Source organism: Anopheles gambiae, chromosome 2, assembly GCF_943734735.2.
Source record: "Anopheles gambiae chromosome 2, idAnoGambNW_F1_1, whole genome shotgun sequence".
NCBI lineage: Eukaryota > Metazoa > Arthropoda > Insecta > Diptera > Culicidae > Anopheles > Anopheles gambiae.
The window spans coordinates 11,521,532-11,540,120 of NC_064601.1; the positions used below are offsets into that span (position 1 = coordinate 11,521,532).

Consider the following 18,589-nt stretch of genomic DNA (forward strand, 5'->3'; position numbering starts at 1 on the left):
TTTCGCAGCCGTCCGTTGTGTTTAGGTTTGCAGAGCGATTTCTTCGTTGAGGCTGCACGTGTGCCATTTCCCATATTCTCTGTGGTCATCATGGCGGTCGACATAAAGGCCGTTATTTTTAAATACGAAACATTGATGAATCTAATTTAATGTCCCGAGTTACCACTAATATAACGTAAACCCTAATTAAACTGTTTTCCTTCTCAAAATCATTGACACAACTTAAACGATGAAAAAGTAAAATAATTTGAACCATGGAACTACGAATTTACAGTTTACAAATTACAACTAATGTAACACCACATGCGTTTCCCAACTGCAACCAGACAGAACAAAACTACAAAAGTCATCATGATGGTACTTTCCGTGATAGTGAATCGGATATTTTTTAAAAAATGTATTCGTCAATATAATGCGCGGATTCCAATAAATTACATGCTATCATTGCGTATCTTTTCATCAATGTGCATTGATGCTTCTTTTAACCAATGTTACGTCGTGCATATAATGCTCCTTGCAAGCCTCAGCACACTCACTCTCCATTTTCTACAACTTCCTACATTTTTTTCGTATGCTTTTCTTCCGAACCGCAGTAGCAGCACTTAACAAGTGAATAATAGCTGATGTTTAGATAGCTCTGTTTAATCCTACGTTAAGAAACGCTAGCTGATAAATTATTACTTGCACTGTGCGAACATTTCGCACCCAATCGCACAATCTATAATTTGCTCTTAAACTTCTCTTTTCGACGCGCCGAATATGTGCATTTACAATATTACTGGATGTACGCATTAATTTTTTTTTGACTGGGGGATGTGTGCTCCTCATATATACAATCTCCACCGTCCGAACACTGGCTTCGGACCTACGGAGACGGGATGATTTGATTGCTTTATTCCTATTAACATGATTTTATCTTCTCTCTCGGATATTCAACAACACAAAGCAGCTTACACATTTACAAGTCTCGCGTGTGCCTCTGTGTGCTCTGGGCTACAAGCATTTCTTCTTACACATCTCTCCTGCTTGGACACCGGCCGCTGTTGTAGATTTGATGCTTTATATCCAGCTTCTACAATGGCCTGGGCGCTTTAGATTTCTAATTTATACAAAAAATAGCGTAATGTGTGCATTGTCACAAAATACAAGTAATAATTGTGTATGTGTGTGTGTTTTTTTTCTTCTGTTTTTAATTGATTAGCATTAACCTACCGGGCCCGTTACAGTAAGCCATTGAAATCGGGAGCGAGATTCCCCAAAACTAACTAGCGAACAAATGCCACCCTGGCCATCGTTTTTTTCTTCTACTGGTGGCACACGAAAATGCTCCTCAGCAACAACACGTGTCAGAGGAATGGGAATCCATGCATCGTTTGTTAACACACTTACTCATGGTTTTGGGCGCAGGGACCGCGAACACGCTAACGATATCTGATTGTTTCAACAAGGCTCGAAACATATTACACAAGCATGTACACACAACTCTCATATTATGCGCTTAGTCTTGCTGAATCCATACTATACATACGGTCGCCTCCACCGTCGCCTGGTGTAGTGGGATTAGTGGCAATGCTGACAAAATAACACATCTAACTAAATCTAAACGAGAGTCTTACAGAAGACGAGATTAGCAAAAGACTTACAAAGAACTAGCAGATCAGGGGTTATATAGCAGCTGTTCTGTATTCTATTTTCCACTGCATGTGGAACTAATAAGTCGGGAAAAGCTTTTTCTCAAGCCCCGTTCAACCTAGAACAAACTTAATCTAAACTCTAGCATTAATGCCGCTGGTGTCTATTGTCCCCTCATCAATCATTCTGCCAGTTTCTGTCGACAAGCCTCACCACATTGGACCACATGGTTATATTCAAAGGGGACGACTGATGAAAGTAGAGTGAATGTTCAAGATGCATTGTGACTTACCAAATTACTTGACCAACTAACTAGCACGAGGCCCACGTACGTAGCGTAACAAAATAAAGTTCTAATGTTGCTCCTAGCTTCATAAAATTATAGTAATAATACTAAACACTAGAGCCAAAGTTAATGAAACAAGCCGTTTTTACATCTCCTCCCGTAATTACGAAACGATACTCCTGGATTAATTGCCTAACGAACATGTTTTACGAAACAAACTATTTTCCTACTGCACATACATGTTGGATAAAACCATTAAAAATAATTAAATGAATTAGTGTCTGCCAGCACACATTCGAGCGGCACTGTGCAATTATTAAACAGTATTTCTTCCCCCCGCCGGGTTGTGTATTTACAAAAAGGTGGTTGAGTTGGCCTGTACATGCTTTGGATTTAAAAAAAGAAGAGAAAATTACGCGTGCAGTACGAAGATTCGGAGCTATTTGCAGGAATCAAAGGAGTAAAAAAAAAACAAAACGGAAGCAATAAGCTGCATATAAAAAAAAACAAGTCGGATAGCAAATTCAAGTTCAAATTAGTACGATTATTGACTAACATGAATAAAAAATAAAATGTAACATCATTATGCGAACCTGTCCCTGTCCTTCCATTGCGCTTCTGGTTTGTTTTGTTTCATTTGACCTAACTTTGCCTCCATTCGATAACATCGTGCCATATCAATAGCATCGTCTTCTTAACATCTTTACCACTCCCCAACCGTACCCACCCAGCTGTGGCATAGCAGTAATAATGTTCGCCTTCACTTTTCATGATGATACCCATCCAAGAATTGTGATTATTGTGGTTTCATGGAAACCACACCGCCGGGACCACTAACAACCGGCGATGGCCTTATCCCACTCACCCCTTGAGTTGTTCCTGACAATAGCTTCCTCGGTTCGGTGTTATTATTATTGTTGTGGTTAAGCATTGCCACATTTTCACTGTTTCCCTTGGGCGGAACTGGGTGCTGCTGCTGTTGCTGCTGCTGCTGAGATTGTTTTCGCTGCCGCACGCAAGGAACGCAGAGCGTTCGCAGGTGCTCCCGTATGTTCGTAAGCGAGTTTAAGCCGTACTCGTGCGTCCATTCGGCGACCATTGCCAGCTGTTGCCGTTGCTGGGCGGAAAGGTGCGGGTTCGGGTGACCTTCGGGCGTTTGGGCGCCGCATAAACCGCAAATGGTGCATATGTTGCAATGCCATCGTCCTGTAGAATAATTGATTGGAAGTGGTTTCGGTTAGGCACAGTCCCATTAACATACACAACCAAAAAGCTTACCTTCGGGTAAATTGCGAAGCCCCTTGCAAGCCAAATGGTATCCTCTGTCACACTGATCACAGTACACCATTTTGCTGTCGATTGCTGCCGGTTGCCGGTTGCATTTCATGCACAGCTTGCACTCCGAGCACTGCCACTTGTACTGCTGCACACGTTTATACATCACCGAAGACATACCGATACAGGACGGATGGGCTATTGGAGGGGTTGGAGCGGAACAGAAAACACACAATCAAACATACCGAGCATATACCCCAGTCATAGCAGTGCGATAATTACCTTTCCGACGGCAACGAGTGCAGCGTACAAACAGTTCCGGTTTACTGTACTTGTTCTTATTCTCTGGTCCCATGCAAACGGCGCACAGGAACGGATTCAACGGGGGCCGTTTCACCGGTGTTACAACCGTTTCCTGCATTCGTTTACCACCACCCGCCGAAGGTACCGTACCACCTGTGGCGAGATTATTTTTCTTCTTAACGGCAATCAGCGGAACATCGGAATCCTGCCAAAAACAACAGCACCAGAAACGAAGAATTAATGTTATGAGAAAATGCAGACATCATGCAAATGTACTTACATCTGAATCGGTAGGTTCTTTACACACGACAGTGAGAGGTGCTACTGCTGGCACACCGGCACTCATCGTTCGACTCGAACGTCTCACAGGAGTAGCAGCAACGGCCGCCGAAGGAACGGTAGGAGTAGATTCCACCAAATTGCCCTTACCACCATCCGCAGCACTGGGGCGTCCTTTGCGCTTCTGACGACGTAATTCTTTCTTTACGCTCACATTACCGTCACCTTCATTATCGCTCGAGGACGATCCACTGCTTGATGGCGCGCGTTTACTTCGCCCCCCTTCCGCTTCATCGTCGCTGCTGCTGCTGCTGCTGCCGCTGCTTCCACTGCTCGTGTCACTGTCGGTGCTGCTGCTGCTGTCGTCACTATCACTATCGCTGCTGCTACTGCTGCTATCGTCTTGAAGGAGACGCGCCTCTTCAGCCGCCACCAGCTTGCGATAGCGTTCGGACGAAACAATCTCCTGCAACTCGAACGGATCCAGCAGCACTGTGTTGATTGGATAGCACCTGCAAATGGTCCAAACAGTGCATTTAGTTCACTGCACATAGAAAGTATCTACGGATTCCAAAGATCAATACTTACGCCAACTCTTCCGGTGTGTAAGTAGTGTAATACTCGCTGAACTGCCCGGGTACAAGCGCCACCGGATAGTTGGTGGGCTGTGCCTTCGGCGTCGTTTGCTGGTGGCCCTCTGGGCGGGTGAGCTCCTGTCGCTTCGGTACCTGCACCACGTAAGTTTGCAGGTCCATGCACGCTCGCCTCGATTCTCGCCGTCTGTCGGTAATAAGCAAGCACAAGAGCATTATGTCAATAGAAATAAAAAAGAAAGCAATAGTAAAAAGGCTTTCGTTTCAACGGGCCAATATACTCACTCTTTGTTAAAGCTACAGTTCCAATTAGCAGCCGATTCGATCGCCTTTTCCTTCGCCAGCTGCGCGCGATCCACTGGTGCAGCGGCGACCACCGCACTGATCGCTTCCTGCTGCTGCCGCTGCCGGTTGCTCAGCTCGCGGAAATGCTTTTCGCGCGTGTACCGCGTGTACTCTTCGTACTTGTCCGGGTAGTCGGCGCACATGATGTCCAGTATTTCCGAGGCGTACACGGCCGTCAGCCCCAGATCGCACATCTTCTCCGAGGCCAGCCCCTGCTCGAGGATGAAGTTGCGCTCCTCCATGTCCACCGGGCGCCGCATCAGGTCCGGGTACTTGCGCTTGAAGCTCTTCACGCCCAAATACTCCGCGATCTGTTCCTGTATCATGAACGTGTCGGCACCCCGCGTGCCCGGGCTGGGCGGCGGCCACTCGTACTCGGCCAGCAGGTCCACCGTAAACTGAGCACGACTGCAGAGGGGAAAAAGGGAAAAAGCATGAGCGGTAAGTAAATGTTGTCACAATCCTAGAGTGGAGCTGGTGAAAAAAAAACTGATCACTTACTGAGCATCGAGCACCTCCATTTTGCCCTTGTTTGGCCGCCGACTGCTACTGCTGTTGCTGTTGCCGGCGGACGTCGCACCCGAGATGGCTTCCTTTGGTGCCTCCGATACGTGTGCCTCCGCCGTGCCCAGTTCTGCCTCCGGTTTTCCGTCCACCGGGGCACCCGTTGCCGCACTCGGTAACGTTTGGTTGGTAGCATCCTGCGTAACGCTGGTGCTACTCAGGTACGAGCTTTGGGATTCTTCGTTCTGCTGCAAGCACCCGTCACCGGTGCTGAGCAGCCGCACGGGGGTGGTGAAGTTAAAGTCTCCGCTCATGCGGGTATCCTCCTCGAACACCTGCAGCCCACCCGGCGTGCCGCCGGCACCATCCGCGGTTGGCGTCGTGCGCGAAGGCGTGACGCCAGCAGACGGCGTGTTTTCCGCGCTCGATGGCGGTGTGTTGGTTTTGATCTCATTTTTCGGCGTTTTCAGTGCACGCATATGCAGCTTCGGTCGGTTGGGATCCTGCAAAAAAAAAAATAAAATTTATTTCAATACATTTGTGTCAAGACGACTCTCGTTTACGCGATAGCAGTAGAATACACCCTTGATGTGGAATGCTTCACACACCCCAGTATAAACACAGCAAACGCACGAATAGAGCCGCACGATTTACATGTGTGTTGGTATTTACTTCCCACCAACCCCCCCTATTATCTCACACTCGTTCCGTTGCGCTGTGTGTTGGTTTGGGGGGGACAGACCGAAGCAAAGCGGCAGACTGGTGTGGCAAGATTGCGTTGAAAATCACAATTGCACTTCCCTTTCTCGTGTGTCACACTTCCTTCCTTCCGTCTCCCCGTGCCCATACCGGCCATCACATGGGCCAATGCAACGAAACTCGTTTCTTGACACACTAACGCACACACGACGCCACGAGACTCACACAAAAGCAACACACACGAACACCCCATTGCGAGAAAGCTAGAATGGATTGAACTATGTTGCATTCGTCGCATCGACCATATGTAATGGCAATGGGGCGCATACATAGACGCAAACGGTGGAAAGCATGTGCAACGAGCAGGTGCTCGCGGAAGGTGGCGCTCGAACCTTTACCACTAAAACTATAAGGTTTTCCTTCATCGCTTACCGTTTTTGTGTAAGCAATAATCCCATGTCGGCTACAATTAATGTCATACAAAAATCATCATTTGTTTGTACATCTATGGCGCTTCCGGAACAGTAACATCAAATTGTTACTAATACGAACTAACACAACCACCAAAGCAGCAGCTCATTCATTATCACTCTAAGTTGCACAGACACAGACACACACACATATATTGGCAAGCAATTGCGCGAGTCAGCACACCACCTGGCGTGTGTTGTGTTTGGGGGAAGGGGAGACTGACTGCTGGCTCCACTCGCTCCGTATTTATTTTTTTATGAAACTCCGACGGTTGTGCAAATGGCAATCGCCTTTCCAACACACAAGGGCGATGATGTAATTTGATCGATTCCCAGCCAGTCTTCAAAAGTACAACTGCTGAGCAACGTCTTCGCCTTTGACGTGCACCATCATCATCATCACTCTATGTAGGAAAGTCACGTAAAAAATATTTCCATAAATTGCAACCAATACACACTCGGTTTGTGTAGTAGAAACGATCGATAGCAATCAATAAAGCAAAGCGCAATGCAAACATTATACTGTCGACCAAACTGTCTCCCCCTGTATGTGTTGAAAGTGGATATAAATTAGTTGTTATGTTGTTTTTTTTTTCTTGTCTAAGTTCGATTTGTTTCAAGGGGCATTACACCACATGTACAAGCACCCCCGGGGGCGCACGGGGTACGATGATTTAGACAAGCCTCTCTCGGTGTCTATTTCAAGCTGGAACGCCCGACCGCAAAGATGCGTTCACCAACAGCCTCTCCTAACCTTCAAGCTCTCTCTCTTTTTCTTTTTCTGAATCTCTCTCTCTTTCTAGCGTGCGTTAGGTTAATGCACCCCGACATAACCAACACCAATGCAGTAGGAAAATAAGCGCCCCCCAGCAAGGAAGGTTTTCCATTTTCCATCATTGTTTTCCCCTCTGTGTGTGAAGCTATTTCTGGCCAGCACGCTTCAAGCACACTCACTCCCGCACGCCCCGCTTAAAAGACACTGCCGCATCCTTTTCCATTCGACAATCTCCTTCTAAATACGGAATATGATTGAAATGAAGAAGCTATGGAATTGCATTTATGGAATGCTGTCTTTTAACTGTGCAATCCGTGCTCGATACCAAAATGGGAACCAAAAAAAAACAACAAAACCGCCCGATTATCATCACGACTGGTGATGTATGCTACAGGTCAATGCGTTCATTTGCCCGTTTCGTCAGCAGTGCGGCGGCTGCAGCCAGCCGCGGCCAGAAAGCCGAGCATTTTCCGAGTCCATCATCGCGGCTTTGGGACAAACGTCGGGCAGCAAACCACTCGTACGCGATACCGCGCCGACGATCTGCGAGAAATGTCGACGACCGTACAACACGAGCGTCGAACCGCAACCGGCCATCTCACCCGGGGCTCGGTGTACTCGGTTTCGGAGAATCCACACCGCAACGATGACAGGCAGAGAGCACACACACGATGCGGTTTCGCGTTCGTCTAGCTTTCGTGTGCCACTACCAGGCAAACATAAATTCCCGAAGGAAACCCCAAATGTGTACACTAACCACCACTACCACTCATCATATCGCCCTTCTACCACGCGCGCTCGGCTTGATTTCAAATCCACTCGAAGCTAGCCGGCGGAGGGTGAGTTGGTGCCTTCGGTTTTTGCATGCGCCGAAATCAACAAATTCGTCCCAACAACTTACCAAACCTCCCGCCATCGGTGTCATGAAGATGGCGTTGTTCTTGCTGTCACCGGGTACGGTTGGTCCCGAATGTAACTCGCTGGCAGCATTACCGCCACCACCACCAACACCAAGCAGCATCGGCGATTCCAGCTCCAGAGTCTTCCGTCCCCGGCCTGCTTTAGCGCTTCCTCGTACCCCTTTCCGTCTGCTCGCCATACCACTGGTGCCGCGCGTCCCTCGTCCACGGCCTCTCGGTTTTGGCGTCACGTCCACCATAGCAGCGCCTACCGGCGAAAGTGGCATCTGCTGTTGCAGTAGCTGCTCCTGTTGCTGCTGCAGCGCATCGAGCAACTGGCTCTTTGCCGCCTCCTCCGCTGCCGTTAGATCCGCAAACGAACCAACGAGGTCGGCCGGTGGTGTGGCACTAGCAGCGGCCAGCATTGCTGCCATTGCCGCCTTTGCCGCCCCACGACCGCCCCTGGGTGTGCGGGGTCCTCGCGAACCGGCGCCCCGTCTGCCGCCCCGCGAGCGTGCACTACCACCAGCACCGCGGGGCGTTTGAAGGTGACCGAACAACAGCTGAAAGCCTTGCATTGCATCCGCGGAAGGATCGTGGCTGTTTGGCGTGCCTATTACAGAGAAAGAAAGAAAGAGAGAGAGGAAAAGGTTGACAAAAGGGATGTAAATCAATCTGTAAAACATATTATGCTCTGGGTGTACAAATTACAACATACCGATAAACAATGGATCTACATTTCCATCGACAGGTGATGCTCCCGCTATGGGCGTCCCGCCAAACACACTGGCTGCACCGTCCGCCAAACTCAGCTTTCCTCGACCTCTGCCTCGTCCACGTCCTCTTGTCCTGTGTGAAGAAAATGTAAAAAATGAAGACCTTTAGTAAACTATTTGCGACAGCTATTTGCTATTGCTAAAAAAAACCTAATAATTACGTCCAGGAAAATTTTAACTTTTATGTGTAATTTTTCTCGCTCTTTTTATCGTTTTACCAAACAGCAACAAAAAAAAAACTCGCAGAGGCACGGCACAACATATCGTGCAACATACCGTTTAGCTCCCTTATCGCAGCATCCTTTCCGCTCTCTCTCTCTCTCTCTCTCTCTCCGCTTTCTCTCGTGCAGAGTTCTCCTGTCCTTTTACACAGGTGGAGAAGAGTAGGCATTGGAAAAATTGCAACACAAAAAGAAGGGCGATGATGGGTGATGAAAGTCGAGAAGTGAACCGACTGCATGTAAACCGGATGGAATCGAGGCGCGGCGCTCCGAAAAGGCAGCGAGGGACAGAGGCAAACAAAAAACGACCGATTGGAAGAACCCACACTACTACCACCACCACCACCGCCGCCAACGGACCAGCGGGCGGGCAGCCGGGCCCACCGCCGTGTTGATGCCAAGGACATCTACCGATGCGAGCACGCTCAAGCGTCTCGTCAGCTGATGCGTCGGAAATTACCGGGACGCGCGCGTGCTTACGCTCTCTCTCTCGCTCTCGTGTTGCGTGCGTTCACTCTCTTGCTTCTTGCGTTGTTTTTTTTGCGTCTGCTGTTGCATAGAAAACCCCCGCCGGTGACAGAGTTCACCGGCACAGACACGGGCTTTACTCGAATGCTGGTCAGAGGCAAATCGGCGTCGCTATTCGTCGTTCCTCCTCCACCACGCACGCACCATCGCTCTCATGAAAAATCACGCGGTTACTTCTGTCGGCCGACCGCCTTCTCCTCACACGTGTGCCCGGGGTGCTGTCGGAATAGTTTTACTCACAATAATACACAAGTGCTGGAATTTCTGCTGGGCTCTTGACTTTAGGCGAGTACAACGGTTGCAGTTGTCGTTCAAAATAAAATAAAATGCCATGCGTTATACAAAAACTTTTGTTACTTTGAAAAGCAAAGATCGGAAAACGATTATTCGTCTACAAATCATTCTAATCTGACAATACAAAAAAAACATCTCGGAAAATCTCTCGTTCCAGGATAAGATTTTTAGCTGTCTCCGTAGGTTAAGTGACACAGAAGACGTACTCGTCATACGACTGACACGGAAAAGGCGTGAAATTTGCAATTCATGTTTTGGGCATTGGGCAAATTTAACTCCTATTTTAGGAACTATTAAAGCCTATTTCTTTATATATTCCCCATTTTAATCAACTTAAAAACGTTATCCCTACACGTAATTGGAAAACATTTGCTTATTTTGGAAGAAAAACTGTAATAGGTGACACATTTATCACCGAAACTGTTAATAATTCAACGTAATTAATCTACCACATTTACTGTTACAAAATAATCTTCAATATACACACCAACACTCAGAGGGAAACAAAAAATACCTTTGCTCTTAATTCGCACGAACGGGCTAAAACGGAAGTAGCATGGATTGCACACGATATCCAACAAAAGCTTCCCCCCCGTCATCACGCCAGCAGGAGAGTCACGATTCTGCTGCAACCACAACCCATCGCACCAAACAACAACCACGAGAGCACACCAACCGTGCCCCGAGAAGAGAAGTGCGCGAGAGGAAAGAAAAGAGAGAGAGAGCGCGACCCCCAGCAGCGCGAGTACGATGATACGAGTACGCGTACACCCCGTACACATGCATGTGAGATAGTAGTATGCGGTGATGCGGAGCGGTGCCCAGGGACGACGCACACCGGCTGCTGCTGGCTGGTTCGCTGCCTTAGCCTAACGCTGGGCTGCCTCCTAAACTCTGACGCGGCAAGGTGAAAATTTGTTATGAAAGGAAGCAGCAAAACGGAATCGGAAAAAAAACATCATCGCTCCCCCCCTTCCGCCCGGAGGAGATTCAAAATAGGCGGGCGCGCGCGCATCGCCCCAGCAGAAAGCAGCAGCAGCAGCATTCGATTACTAGACACGCACGGGCGTTGGGCGTAGTAAAGGGTGGGGGGTTTGGAAAGAACCGGTAGAGATCGGCCGCTGCCGGGGAGGTCAAGGAAGCGTGTAATGTGCGCGTGTGTGTGTATATGTGGGGCAGAAGTTGTTTTGTTTGGTAGTGTCTCGGGCGCTGATAGAAATATGCGACACGATTTACCGGTACTAAGTGTCAAATTTGTTGGGAGAAATCGAGCCGGAGTAAGCGTTAGCTGCGTTATCGTAGCCCGCAAAAAAGAAACGAGTTGTAGTACTATCTTATTTTGCACAAACATTCATCTTATCTTGACGGAGCACTTTAAAGGGGTATTCTATCAGATATGTTGAGGGAAGAGTAAGTGAACAAGAGCAGAAGAGTTTGACACATACGTTTAGCCTTAGTTTAAATGTTTACGTTACATTGCTCGACACTTACCTTGGCGTCCGTGCTGGCGTCCTGGGCAGTGGCATTATACCTTCCATCAACTGCTGTGCGCCAAGCAACGCCCGATCCTCCGGTTGTAGCATTGCGGGACCGCCATCAGCGCCTCCCATCATTGCCATCGCCAGCAGCACGTTGTTGTCGTTGGTGCTACCGTCCACTGAGTTGCTGTTCCCGCCGCCGTTCGTTTCCGTCGCGACATCGACGGATTGTTTCTTGGGGCGCCCGCGCGGCCTCTTGGAAGGCGTAGCCCCACCACCGCACTCACCGTCCGTGCGCGCCTCGTCCACGCCCGAGTCCCGGTCCTGGTGCTTGTTGCTGAGTGCATCCTTCAGCAGCTGCCCAGCGCCACGGCGCGTACTCATGCGCACTCCGGCAGCCGGCGTCCGGCCGCTCGCCACTCCCGCCGGCGTCGCCAAAGCCGGTGCCGCGACGGAGCTGCTAACCGAGCTGGTCACGCTGCCGATCGAACTGTTGCTGGCGGTGCCATTCTTCTCAACCTCGCCACCGCCACCGCCAGCCATCGGGACGCTGCTGTAGAAGCTACTGCCCCCTCCGCTCAGCGATGCAGCCGATGGTTTCGAACCGCCGCGCAGCAGACTTTCAAGCGTTAAGCTTTCACGCAGCCCGGCCGCGGAGGAGGATGTCGGTGCGTTCGCGTTCAGTGCGCGCGCCGGCTCATCTACTATCATGCAGTCGGAGCTGGAGCCTTCCTCGGGATCGTCTTGTGCCAGCAGCCCCAGCAGCTGCGATACGGCAGCACTAGCATCCAGCTCCTGCTGTCTCGCTGCAGCAGCTGCTGCGGCAGCGGCGGCGGCGGCGGCTGATCCAGCAGCACCGCGACCCCTTCGCGATTGCCGAGCAGCACCGCGTGGTGTCCCTCGCGTGCGTCTCGATCTGGGGGACGGCGCGGCAACAGCGCCACCGTCGGCAAGCAACGATGCCGGGTACATTCGCTCGGCCAGCTCCCTATCGTTGAGGGCCAACGGATCACCGGCGGACGGGTGGGGGGCTCGTGCAGTGGCAAACTTTTCCCTAGCACCACCCTCCTGCCTCGGCGCTTCGTTCTCCGACTTACTGTCGTCGTCTATCACAATCACATCGGCCACGGCACTGTTTGACATTGTGGCGCCGGTTGCGGCCGCTGGTTGCCGCCGGCCCAGTTCCGCGTTTGGTGCTGTCTGTAGCTGATATTGGTGCTGCGATTGAAGCATCGACTGTCGCAGCAGGCCCTTCTGCTGCTCCAGTGCGTCCTGCATCTGCTGGGACAGCTTCAGCTGCGTGTGATCGAGCTTGCTCTTCTTCACCTCGGGCGACCCGGGTTCGCCCTGATCACCGCCATCACCGGAGGACGGCGAGGCAGGATCCGACCCGGCGGACGATGATGTGGCCGATGCCGAAACGGAGGTCGACGACGCGCACGATACCGACGAGGATGAGCCAGACGAGGAGAGCGTTGCGGTGCCTCCCATTGCACTCGCGGCCGGTCGTTTCAGCTCGTTCGCTAGTATGGAAATGCTGCCGCCCGCTGGAGCTACACTCGTTGGCTGTGCAGCATCCAGTGCGGCACCTTCCAGCTGTTCCGCGCTTGTCGTCGATGTCGTCGTCGACGAGGAGCCTTTGTTAATTTTCAAAATAATTCTCGGCGAATCCGTCCCATCGGGCATACCGGCAGCGGCACTGTTCGTCGGCGAGTGGCCGGTATTGTTGGCCAGCGGCGGATGACGCTCGACCGGACTGCCCGCAGCATCGTCCTGCGGTTTCGGGATCGGTTTCAGGGTCACCTTGGGCGTGGATAAGATTTCCGTCTCTTGGCCACGCGGATTGGCTAGCGTTTTGATCGTCACCTTCGGTATAACGATCGGTTTATGCGAATCGTCACACGAAGGCGGAGTCGAATCACCATCGTCTGACGTCAGCAGCGAGCGGTCCGTGGCGTGCACCGTGCCAGGCATCAGTTCTGCGTTTGTTTGGGGAGGAGGAGGCAGAATCGGTTTGATGTTAAGCCTTGTGACAACCGCGGCACCACCAGCCGCTGCGGATGAAGTGGGCGACCCGGCCAGTGCTGTGCTCGCCGAGTGTCCCGCAGGGTTAGTTTCGTGCTGCTGCTGCTGGTGTGGAGCTGAAGAAGGTACCTTGATTGTCATTCTCAGTGCCGTCGTCGGGGAGGTCGTTACCGCGGCCGACGTCGGTGCCGACGAGCACGATGAAATGGGCGATGATTCGAGAGAGTTAATACTGGTCTCACTGGAACTGCTGCTGTCCTCGCCGGATTGCTTCGCCGGTGGCAGAATCGGTTTAATCGTCAGCTTCGGTACAGTGGGTGGCAATTCCGCCGTTCCGGCACTACTGCTGCCTTCCGCGGAACAGTTTTGGGTGGTCTCCTTCGGCGGCATCGGCTTGATCGTCAGCTTTGGGATCGAGCTAGAGCTGATGTTGGAGTGCTGATCGCTCGGGGAAGCCGGTTGCTGGGATTGGTGTTGCTGCAGCAGTTGAGAAACGCCTGGCGCACCGCCCGCCCCAACCGAATGGTGCTGCAGCTGCTCGCCGGAACAGCCGACCACGGAAGGGAGCAGCTTGGGCGAGAAGCTATTGCTCGTCGAAGACACCATCGAAACGTCGCTCGTTTCCGCCACCGTGCCGAGGCCAGTGGTCTTGATCGTTAGCTTTGGCAGCTTCGGTGGCTCCGGTAGTGGTTTGATGGTAACTTTGACGCCCTCCAAGCTGGTCAGCACCGGGGAAGACCCGAGTGTAGCAGAGGTGCTACAGTTCGCACCGGCCGACAGGGAGCTATTGATCGCTGTCGTTGTTCCGTCCTGCTGGTTCGTCTTTATGTGCAGCTTTGGAATCGGGCCACCGGGGACGCCTGCCTCAACACCGTCCGCTGCCTCCTTCACGCGCAAACTGTTGTGATGGTGGTGGTGGTGATGATGATGCGGATGGTGGTTGTCCATCTTAATCGTTAGCTTCGGAACTAGCGGCGTTGGCGAGCCGGTTCCACTGCTCTCCCCTCGGCTCTCCCCGACCGAGGGTAGTCCATCGCTGGGGTAGGTCGCTGTGTCCAGCGGACTCTGCTGTTGGTGATGATGATGATGATGGTTGTGGTTATTAACGCCACGTATCGTTAGCTTAGGCACAATGTGTGGTTCCACCGCTCCGTCCCGGCCGTGGCTTGCCTCCAGCGAGGAAGCGGAACCCTTGATGAGTAACTTAGGAATAATATGCATTTGCTCTACTGTGGCCGCCGCCGCCGCCCCCGTACCCGTCGCCGACGATGATCCTTCCGTAGCGGTCGGCTCGTCGGCCGGATTGATGATCGGTTTAATGGTAAGCTTTGGAATGCTGCTATACGCAGGTAAAACCGCACTGTAGCCGACACAATTGTTTCCGTGATGCTCGGTACCGGTCAGCGTGGTGGACGATCCGGCCGACGATGACGCTGTCGCTGCTAGCCCGCTGATCGACGGGTTTTCTGCCACCATGGACGGCGGTGGCTTCGGAGGCTTAATGGTGATCTTGGGCGAACCGGGCACTTCCCGGATCGTGGGTGACAGCTGCTGAAAGTGATCCGGCCCACCGGAGCCGGCGGCACCGGACGTTAGCTTGATGACTGTCCGGATCGGTTCCCGGTCGCGGGCAAGGTTAATTTTTAACGGTTCCACCTTCCGCTCGGTGGACGGTACGACCACGCAGTCGCTGTCGTCCTCGCCCGATTCGACCTCCCCGAGCGGTGCTGCCGACGGAGCTGCCCGGTGATGAGATTCCTGAGGATCGCGCATGACGCTATTGCTACCGCTGCCGCTGCTCGTGCTATGATCAATCACTTGCTTCACGCTGTCTGTATGTGGCGCTGCGTTCAGTAGCGATCCGTCCGGTGCGAGCACACCGTTACCTTCCGTTAAAGCGCGCGGTTCGGAATGCTCCACATACTGTGCGCTGGTCGCGTTCGATGCTGCAGCATGGAGGGAGGACCCTGGTGGCCACGCTGGCGATTTCCGGTCGACGTTTGCTCGATGTGTGCTAATAATCGCGTGGTGTTGCTGTTGAAAAGAACCATCCATTACAATCGCATTAGCATCGTGCTTAAGATTCGCTTCGCCGTATGATCGTACTACCGTTGCCCATTCGTCGGGCTGCTGTTGCTGCTGGTTGTCTAGGTAATGTACTGGTTGCTTTGGGATGCTAATAGAAGTCGCTAGTAGTGCACTGTCCCCAACAACACTGGCTACTTGTTGCGTCCGCTCGTCCGACACTTCGCGCTGAATCCTTCGTCCATCAAATGCTGCCAGATCGTTGTCGCCACTGCTCATCTCTTCCTAGCTGGACGGCGCGCTAGCGACGAATGTTAAATGCTGCCGTGTCGTGTTGTTGTCGCTCGTGGCGTGATAGTACTACTAGCAGGTCTCGGTACCCAAGCTTCCAAGAGGACGAAAAATGCTTGACGATGGACGCTTCCATTGCTTGCCGATGACGTTTGCCACCAAAAGCAACCGCATTGCCCCGCGCGGTTCGTCTACAGACAAGTGAATGTCCTTGCGAGAGATTGCTGCATATCGTCACACACTTTCCAACCAATCAATCACTTGCACACTAAAACACACACACACACTCGCGCAATACAATTCACACAATGCTTACGTCGTGGGGGAGGAATGCTTCGCACTTGCTTTCATACTCTTAGGCACTTTTAACGCGAGATTGCGGAATATAAACAAGGACCTTTTGTCCGTTCCGGCACAAAAACACACAAACACACACACACAGAAAAGCGTCACGCGCGTCTCCCCTTCCCAACGAGTTTGCACACTTCTGGTTTCTTCCGTTTTCTTTTCTTCTTTTCACACTGAACACTCCATAGACATCTTCATCATCACGACACTACTACACCACCCGCACACCCGCCGGGGATCGATCGGTCTTTTTGCCTTTATTTTGGGGAAAAATTGCAAATCGAAGGTTTACAGCTCCGCAGGGGTGCAACGGTAAGCGCATCAATCCGGCACAGCTTTACACCACCTGCGTGTGTGTATGTGCATATGGAGAGGTCATCACTGTGAATGGGAAGAAAAGGGAAATTATTAGCGATTTCTTGCGTGCCAATTGCGCTACGTTTCACCACCATCCCCCCCACGCATTCCATCAACTCTACAACCGTTTTGCCGACCCGCTCTCATCATCACACAATCTTTGCACCACACTGGCTGCTTTATTTTCCTGGACCAACCAAAACCGAAGCAATAGGTAATCGTAGAAAGAAAAAACACACCGTTCCACCTGAAGCAGTACAACGCGCTCTGCCTCTGAGACACGATACGCACGCACACACTCACTCTCACACACACACACCCACAGTCAAGCATATGTGTATACACACATGCAATACACCACACACTCGGGCACACAATTGATCAGCAAATAACGCACTCTACTATTATATTGATTAATGTTTCGCTGTCACTTTTTCCCCGTTTTCCCGTGCGGATAAAGCTGGCCGTCGCTTGGTTCGCGGGTCCGCTACGTCGGCGTTACCACACCAAATAATGCAGGTTGCTGCTGCTGCTGGGCTAACGTTGTCGAACATGGATCGGACGAGTACCGCAACCCCACAGCTGCTGTGCTTGTTGGCTGGGGCAAGCTGCTGTTTGCTTGCGTATGTCGACGACCATTTTCTTTCTGCAGTTCAACCCTCGAACACACCAGCAAAAAACCAACCAACACACCACCAAAAAACCAACACACTGACAGCGCGACAGGCGGGGTTGCTGCTACCTGGTTGAATACTTCACTTCTCGGAACCCGCTTGAACGCAACCAAACAGACAGACAGTGGCCAATTGGCCCTCCGTGGAAAAAAATGGGCCCGATTTTATGCCCGATTTCTGGCGCATCGATGCTGGTGCTATGAAAATGCGTTTTTTTGGCGTACAAAATTAAACGAAGCGCTCTATGAGAAGCCACTCAACCGGATGGTGCGAAAACACATGCGTGTCTACGTACGGAGCGTATGTACGTAGCCCAACACGGCTTAACTTCTTCCCCCGTCTTCAATGTTCCCTACACACAGAGAAACTGCCTCCACTCAATACACCACAAATACACACACGCACTAGTGAGGGATGGGCTCGGGAGAAATCGGCGAAAATCACTCGAATTGCTCAAATGTCGCACAAAGGATCTTACAAAAGAAAATACAACAAGCACACCGAAAGAAGGTCGTGGGGATGAATGAATCGCAAAGAGATGCCCTCGATACTTCCGAAGGCACGCACACAAACGCGCGCGCTGACGTTAAGGGAAGGCGCGCTACTCACACGCGCACCGATACAGCCAACCAAGCACACCACACAGCACTGCCTCGGCACGGTCGTCGGCTTTGTTGCTATTGTTTCACCAAGCAATTTGAACTGCACGCACGATACCCGGAAAAGAGCGGTCTTTATATTTACCATGTATCCAAATTCCAGTAGGCGACACCTTTCTTCATCCACTTTACGACCTGGTTTGCGCGCTAACTCTCACTTCTTGATCTTCTTACGGTGCGTTGTATGATTGTCCGATTTGTTTGCAAGGATGCTTTATGGGAGTTTAATGATAGTTGCACTGAACTACACTTTTCTAAGCCTCCAACAAGCTAGGAACATGTAGCGCCGTACGGTGAATTCGGCTTTCTTTTCTTCTTCTGTTTCGTGAATGTTGTGCTTCTCTTCATGATCCTACCGCGCTTGGAAAACGTTTGCTGTTTGACGTTTGTTCCGTTTATTGTGCGTCGTTCAAGGCTTCATAACTTGCGTTTCAACGGATTCCACAAAAGGCCATTCAAATGCATTTTTTAGAAAGGACTCCTGAAGACAGATTTTGTAAATATTCCGTAAAATAAAACTTTAATTTTGTCCTTTGCTAATTACCAATACGTTGCCAAATGGCCTTATCGTTCGTCTTAAGGTGGATTAAATAGATCAGGTGATGAAAAGCGCCTTTGGGCGATCGCCATAGTTGAGGGACCTTACGTCATTTTAAAAGCGTTAACCACTGGGGCCCGCACACAAATTATAGCAAGAAAAACAGATTTCTTGGTTATGTTTGTATGTTTTTTTGATTATTTACGAAAAAAGGTCAAATTAACGATATAGTAGATGATTTTGCTACCCAGGAGATTTAAAATAGAGTAAATTAAAGTATCAATTTCATTTAAAACGTCCATGCGCCTCGTAAAT

General features: G+C 50.9%; 1 protein-coding gene across 11 annotated transcripts; it reads right to left on the reverse strand.

Annotated features, from left to right (window-relative positions):
- Positions 1–382: 382 nt before the first annotated feature.
- Positions 383–18,112, reverse strand: LOC5667740 (mucin-19). Of its 11 annotated transcripts, none has more exons than XM_061642182.1 (12): positions 17,822–18,109; positions 15,492–16,427; positions 11,371–15,416; positions 8,779–8,909; positions 8,063–8,673; positions 5,215–5,720; positions 4,654–5,121; positions 4,364–4,555; positions 3,777–4,287; positions 3,476–3,701; positions 3,197–3,391; positions 383–3,124 (listed from the first exon to the last, which is right to left on the reverse strand). In XM_061642182.1, exons 2-12 carry the CDS (start codon positions 15,684–15,686, stop codon positions 2,715–2,717), a joined length of 7,491 nt encoding a protein of 2,496 aa, XP_061498166.1. In that variant the 5' UTR covers positions 15,687–16,427; positions 17,822–18,109; the 3' UTR covers positions 383–2,714. The 11 variants fall into 11 exon arrangements, with proteins under 11 accessions (XP_061498166.1, XP_061498163.1, XP_061498164.1 ...); XM_061642179.1 differs by having other exon boundaries at positions 15,489–16,427; XM_061642180.1 differs by lacking the exon at positions 17,822–18,109 and adding an exon at positions 16,911–17,212 and having other exon boundaries at positions 15,489–16,427.
- Between the last annotated feature and the right edge of the window lie 477 nt (positions 18,113–18,589).